The 7,292-nt window shown below is 40.2% G+C and overlaps 1 protein-coding gene across 1 annotated transcript in view; it reads right to left on the bottom strand.

Moving 5' to 3' along the window:
- Window positions 1-629: 629 nt before the first annotated feature.
- Window positions 630-7,292, bottom strand: part of LOC108804711 (probable beta-D-xylosidase 5) — a 21,202-nt gene continuing 14,539 nt past the window's right edge. Inside the window, exons 10-14 of the mRNA XM_018576563.1 lie at window positions 6,908-7,044; window positions 5,393-5,482; window positions 3,302-3,510; window positions 2,436-2,642; window positions 630-1,044 (exon numbers count right to left, since the gene is read on the bottom strand). Of these exons, the coding sequence (XP_018432065.1) occupies window positions 757-1,044; window positions 2,436-2,642; window positions 3,302-3,510; window positions 5,393-5,482; window positions 6,908-7,044 (931 nt within the window). The 3' untranslated portion in view covers window positions 630-756. The remainder of the gene's footprint in view (window positions 1,045-2,435; window positions 2,643-3,301; window positions 3,511-5,392; window positions 5,483-6,907; window positions 7,045-7,292) is intronic.

Below are 7,292 nucleotides of genomic sequence, written 5' to 3'. Positions count from 1 at the left end.
AACCTCCAAGTGCAATACCCACTTTTCCTAGCATCTTCTATATGGCATATCATTTCCCTCAAGGCTATAGGTGTATGTTTATTAGCATAGCTCTGAGGGACCTGTAAACCCTCAGACAGCACCAGCAACGTCAAGTCTGCCACTAAAGATGTCAGTAATACAAACTAGATTAGGTTATGGCTCACTATTACTCAAGTCATGTTCAGGAAGCACTGAGGGTCCACAAAGTGAGTAAGGAGGGATCACACATGGTCCCTTGGATAAGTCATATGGGTACCTGGACAAATATATACACTTACACTTGGTTTATAGCAGTGTAACTTTCAAATGTGAAATGTTGCAAAGAAAAAGAGACATACTAAGATGGATTACTTTCCACAATTTGTCACTGGTCTCTTCTATGCAAAATTAACTGAATGACTTTTATAGGATGAAAGAGATTACCTACAGTGATTTATCAACTTTCATATTGATTGATGCTATGCTTTATTGTGTTCATTGTGGGCACTTAATACATACAGGCTAATAAAAGACTGAACAAAACATCTTACTATATTTGTTATATAAAAAGGTCCAAGAACAATGATGGCAGGAGTGAAGAGAAAGAATACCATGCAGTATTCATACCCTTGTCCACGCAGGTGTTTTATTGATAGACCCTTTTTTGCCTTGTGTAACAATAATCAATGAGGAACAAGGTAGCATTTCTTTTAAGGTTGCTCACCTAGTGGAGAAAGAGGATAATGCACTCACTACTTAGCAAGTACTAACAGGACGAGACGCTCCCCCTACTAAAAAGTTAGCCTGCAGAACTTTGGATGGCACACTTGTGATCTGAAACGGCTGCTGCCCCCCAGCGTAAAGGGAAAATTCTCCAGGTTCAAGAATCCAGTTGTCACTCCAAACTGCTCGCTGCCTCGGTAGGACTTTTATAGAGACCTTCACAGAACTGCCCGCTGGAATGGTTACACGTTGAACTCCTACCAACTGCCAATGAGGAACTGGTACAGAAGCAGTCAACCAGCTCATATACACCTGTACCACCTACAAAGAAAAGACATTGAACAATAAAGCTCTTTGACCTGGAAGCTTGGCTTAGCTAGGTATACACTTCACCAAATATTAAGGTTTTGACTGAGAGGATGATTTAGGAGAGCTGATATTGCCAAGAACTCTCACTTATACACTGCTTGGCTGAGGTGGGCACCAGACAAGGCTACATTGCTCAACTATAGTACTGCCGGCAAAAAAGTCAAAGGCTACGCTGCACAGGAACTGACTGTTCTGCCTAGATCACAAAACTGGCTGTGCAGTATTACAAATCCCCTGGCATTTAAAGTCGTTTATGTATACGTTTTATAATGAAGTATTTACAGTAGCAGTTTTCCCAGAGTTCAGCTTCAAAGAGATTTAAAACAATGATTGCAGTTATGTATTTAATGAAAATAATAAATTACATGCACTTTAAATGCCATTACTATAAACACCTGAGTTTGTCTTAATTTCTCTTGCAATCCCCTGTACAGCAACGCTCGGAATGGGAGAGGGAGAGGCAGCACCAGGAGCCAATTAGTTATGTTTCATTTACATGTGCTTTAAAAGGAACATTCTGGCAGGAAGATAGAGCAGAGAGTTGACCTTAGCAGTACATTGCTGCTCCTTTATTCTCCAATCATAGGCCGGGGCATGCGCGAGTTCCAGCCTTTCAGGTTGCCTGAAAACGTGCGCACGCGCTCATAGCGGAAAGTGACGCACAGGAAGTGACACGCTGCTCTCTAATCTAATGCTCTATTTAAAACCAGCTGGCCCAATGGATCAGTGCTGAATGGTCTTTCAGCTTGTGCTTGGTGTTCCTGCTATTTGTTTGCCTGTTGCTTTGACTCAGATTGCTGCTGACCTTGCTTGACCGCTGCCTGCCCCTGACCTCTGCTAGTTATCTGGAATCTGCCTATGCCTGCTCCTTCTGTGCCGTGCTGACCATCTGGCTTGACCCCTGGCTTGTTTGACATCGCTCCAGTTTCCACTGCAATCCTCGCTGACATCTCAGCTGCCAACCAGCCCTGCTCATCCTTCCAGGGACCCAGTGGCTGGACTTCTACCAGGCGTCGTGTCTGAACACCTTGGCACTCGTGCTCCTCTCTGTCTACTCGCTCCCTGTTCCCTCTCCCAGGGGTTTGACACAAGAACCGCAAGGGAAGCCTCCTCAGCCAATTGGTCCTCCACCAGGTACGTGATAGGCTCCTTTGTAAGGGGCTGTGTCAATTTCTGGACTGCATGGACAGAAATTAAAAATCTATTGGCAGGTAAGACAACTTTCCATACATGAATATCACCTGTGTATTTACCGGTTTTCAATATACACAAAATATACAGCTTAAACCCGAAATCCAAGCAAAACATGGGGCAGATATAGCAATGATTTGCTTTAGTCTTACCTCATCCCCCATTCTCGAACCAGTATTTTTCACATTTACGGACAATTGAAGAGTTTCACATGGATGCAGAAGACTGGGATTGACTTGCAGATTACTATAGTGAAATGTAGTGTAGGAAAGCCCGTAGCCAAATGGGTACAGAGGAACTTGGCTCCCATAATACCGGTATGTCCGCCCTTGCATAGTGTAGTTTTCCATGGCAGGAACCTTAACATTTTTCAGAGACAAAAGTAACAAATAAAATATCGTTTTAATCATATTCATGTTTTGTTTTTCTTAATTTTTTAATTTAAACCTTAGGTAACATTTCTTATTAATGTTTTTAAATGGCCTGGCCAGGAAGGGGGTCTAAACACCTGGTCTTGAACTGGTTAAACAGCATTGCATCTTTTTCCCTGTTTCATCCAGTGTACACCTGAGAATAACCAATGCAATGCATTATGGGGCTGAATGTAAGATCTTCTATGTTTCTATAGCAGGAGGAAACTTCCAAACTAACCTTCAGAAAGTATTATTTCACCAAAAGATTTGTTGATTCTTGGAACAGACTTTCAGCAGAGGCCGTGTGGCAGGTGACATTAAGTGAATTTAAACATGCTTGGGACAAATATAGATCTAAACTCAGACAAAAAAATTCACAAAATTAAACAAAACAAAATCAAAAAGGGGAAGATTTAAAAGGACCACTTGGTCTTTTTTTGCTGTTGCTCTATGTTTCTAAGATCTGATCGTTTCTAGCAATGAAGACTGAACAGCTGTGGTACAGTATATGATAAAATAAACTGTAGGAGGATCTTTGGAATAGGCAAGAACTGTTCAATTTTTTATAAGTTCTATGAGAGTACCTTATTGATCTGAAGACCTACCTGTTCCATGCCTGCAGGCCATGTGGCTGGCAACCTGCCTGCAGGATTTGCCTCTTCTGCACCTATTAAAACTTTAGTAATAGCAGTGCCTGCAGCTTGTGCAGGGAAAAAGCACTCCAGAATGGCATGTACATCCTCACTTTCCTTGGCCCAGGAAATGTCCACAGGACCAGCATTAAAGAGCAACAGAATAACAGGACGTCCTGCCGCTGGAAGGTTATAAGAGAAAAAAAAATCCTATGGTAACAGGATGCTAGAAGGTTAGCAGAGTATCATAAACACCACGCTGGTGTCCACGTACTTTAAACTTTTTTTTTTTAAACTACTTTTACTGCGGATACAAAAACTTTAATTATTATACAGGACAATTATGTAGCTTTACAACATATAGGGAGACAGTACAATTACAATACAATTCTATACAAAAGGACTAGATAAAAAAAGATTATCTTCTGTCCCTTATATTCTAAAAATCACAAAAACTGCTCAACCAGATTACGGTAGCTGAAGTTTACTGGAAATAATGATTGTATATTTATTATGATTTAAATTGTTAGAGTTAGATTTGTGGATGTAATTATTAAACAAAGCAAGTGGTAATACAGAATGCAAAAACCCATAGCAACCGATGAGTATTCACCTAACAGATGCCAGAGCAGTAAAACAGGGATTCTGAATGGTTGTTTTGCTCCTTGCACTTTTTATTTTACGAAGCACAAAGGTATATCAACAATTAAAGGGTAACTCCACTTTAAAAAATAAAAATGAAAACATTAATATATAATTGCTGCACAAGCCGTTTTATATTTTAATGTTACCTTTCCATTTAAAACTGTGGCTACTGCTGTAATGTTCTAAATCTGTCATAAAATTCAATGCAATATGGCAACCCGGAGCCATTCTGTACACAGTCTGCACTAAGATAAAAGTATAATTTTTGGCATTCCTTGCTATAAGAATGTCATTTTTGGTAAGAAACGCCCTAAGGGTTAATTACTACTAAAGAGATGCTGACACTGCAACTTCCTCAGTGTAACACAGAAAGTCCACCAGCTGATTATAATGAACCCAGACCCTCCCATTCAGGAATCAGTTTGGAAAGGGCATGGCGAAATAAACAGCTTTTTCTTCAGAACAGAAACAGGTAGGAAATGGCAACGCAGTTTGTCAAAATCCTTGCAATGTACATTGAACACCCAGAGAGAATTGATTTTTTTTTCCCAACAAAAGTGGAATTACTCTTTAAAAAAAGGCATCCTGTTGAATTACAATACACTGAATCTTTATCTAGAACAAATCCACAGCCATTGTTTGTAATCACTGCCCAAATGTGTGACTGTCCCTTTAAAAAGCATTGGTTTATATACACATATATATATATGTATATAAACCAATGCTTTTTATATCCTCTACAAAATCTAAACAATTAGATTTGTATTTATAAAAGATTTGCACAACCATGCACCCTGTGAATAGGGATTAGCTCAGGTTCAGACTGAACCTGGTCTAATCTGAACAAGGAAGTGCCATGTGCACACAATCAGTTGCCGGCGGGACCCCACCACATAAGGTCAATTACATCACTACATCCAGACTAATTCCCTACCTGCAGCTGATTGGGTGGCACGACAGGAGCTTCCGTGTTCTGGAGGAGCTCCTTCCTGGTTTAGAGGGGCTCAGGATTGGACCGGGTTCAATCTGAACCTGAGTTCATACCTACCTGTGAAACTGCCATGTACATTCTTTCTGTGTAAATTGGGTAAACACAATTGTTATTAATATATTTTCTTTCCAGGTCAAATGTAATATCAGGAAAAAAATGCATTATGGCCACTAAATAAAGCTGATAACAGAAGTATTTATTTTCTGTGGTCCTTTGCTCCATCTAGTGGCCATAATGCAGCATTTTCCTGATTCACTCTAATCTTATGAATGGATTATATTTGACCTGGAAAGAAAATATACTGATAACATTTGTTTTTTGCCCCCATTTGCACAGAACGTACATGCAGTTTCGCAGGACGATTTGCTCTGCAAAGGTTTTATAAATAGACCCCATAGGTTTTACTGCAGTAAAAAAGCAAAAGTTACCTGAGGTTACAGCATCTTTGAGTAATGTGGACTGGAAGCCAGGCAGTGATAAATTCTTTCGATCTACTCCCTCACTTTCTACAGTCACCCCTAGGAGTAAAACAACACTAAGAATTATGGGCATGATTACTCAGATCGCTATTGTGCCCATATTGTCTACAGTAATGGTCCAATCGCAAATGCTTGTCTATATATGTGGAATCATTATCAATACTATATACACATTCATAATATAAAAAAAGGCTTAAAAGAATAACATACCCACCAATAATGACCCCTGAGATCACAATAAGAAACTCCAATGGTCAGTTGTTTGGGAGCTGAATGTCAAGCATATATTAAAGGGGAACTCACGCAACCAAACTTCTTATGACCCCATCATCTCTCTTCCCCTCATTAATTACACTTATATTTAAAAAAAATGAAATAATTCTCCCTAAACACCATAAAGTGTATTTCCACTTTTGCAGTCAAAAACCCCCACTATATGTTTGTTTAATTGTTTTTTTTTTTTTTTTTTATTCTTAACTTTCTAATTGTTTCTTCGGAGCCGGAATATACATAAGATTCTATCGGCAGTGTGTGTTGTTCAGCATAGTTGACAATGTGCAATTAGGGGACAGACTTTTAAAAAACGCATTAACATACAATGTGCCACCCGAACAGTGGCAGTGTGCACATCTGGTTTACAACTGATAATTAAGTCTGCCAGCACAGTACCGGGAGGGTTAATTATAGTAAACATAACTCCCCAGCCCGTTCCTTAACATTACATAAAAGGGGAATGTAGGACATGGACACCATGCAAGGTCAAGCTACACCATGCAAGGTCAAGGTTTAGTTTAATGAGAACGCCACCAGTTGGTTATCACCTTCCTGTGACTCCCAACATTTTGTTTGGGCACCAGAGGCCAAGAATAATACCCAGTATTTTCAGGTATGGGGAGATCATGACATTTACTCCCTTTCCTTAGATATGATGGTGTTGGTGCTTGGCTAATGGCCACTCAGGCACCCAGCGCTATCATATAGTGACAGGATAGTCTTCAGCCCTGTGTAAGTCCCAAGTCTTGACATTTTACATAGGGTTTACATAGGGGTTTTTCCTGTGCTCCCAACTGTGAGCATTGCCATGAAAAAGTGAATGTTTGATCTGTAAAGGACAAAACACCGGTTCCCGTTAAGCGGCATCATATCTGTAAAATAGGACTGCCTGAACAAGATTACAAATCTTCTGACAGTTGAAACAGCTTTCTTATGCATTTCAACTGTATATTAGCTGTGAGGCTACTGCAGTACAATGATTTATTTGGGTTTCCAAGCTAGAGCTGCAACATACCTGCTAAAGCTGAACAGCTACAAGTGATGAGGGAGTCTCTGAAGTGCTTTTTGTTAAGTCGGCATGTAGGTTAATACCAGGGATCTCCCAATGGAAATATGCAACTCGGCTTAAAAATATGTACCTTATAATTGCCCCACAAAAATAGCAATGTAGTATACCTACAAAATTCTTACCAGTTCCAAGACATACAATGGTTATATCTACAGATTGGACCAACTCTTTGATCTCGTCGGCAGAGTATGTTTCACACTTAGGATCTCCACAGCCAGCTGCAAAACTGACCTGCACTGGGAGCTGTGCGATGCTATCCCTACAAAGAAAAATACGCTATTACATACACACAGTGGCGTAACCAGAGTTATGGGCGCCCGGGGCAGAACATTTTTTTCGCCCCCCCCATATTATATAAACATCCACTAGAACTGTACCCCACACATATTTATCAGCTAAGGAACTACAAGTCCAAGCATGCCATCATTGTCCCTGTACACATCCGCACACACACATATCACCCAGGGAACGGCAATATCTGTTTTTTGTACAGGGGCAATGAGGGCA

Source organism: Nanorana parkeri, unplaced genomic scaffold (genome assembly GCF_000935625.1).
Source record: "Nanorana parkeri isolate BGI_ZX_2015 unplaced genomic scaffold, ASM93562v1 scaffold70, whole genome shotgun sequence".
In the NCBI taxonomy this organism is placed as follows: Eukaryota; Metazoa; Chordata; class Amphibia; order Anura; family Dicroglossidae; genus Nanorana; species Nanorana parkeri.
The sequence above is the reverse complement of the archived record's forward strand: the minus strand, read 5'-3'. Positions and strand labels throughout refer to the sequence as shown.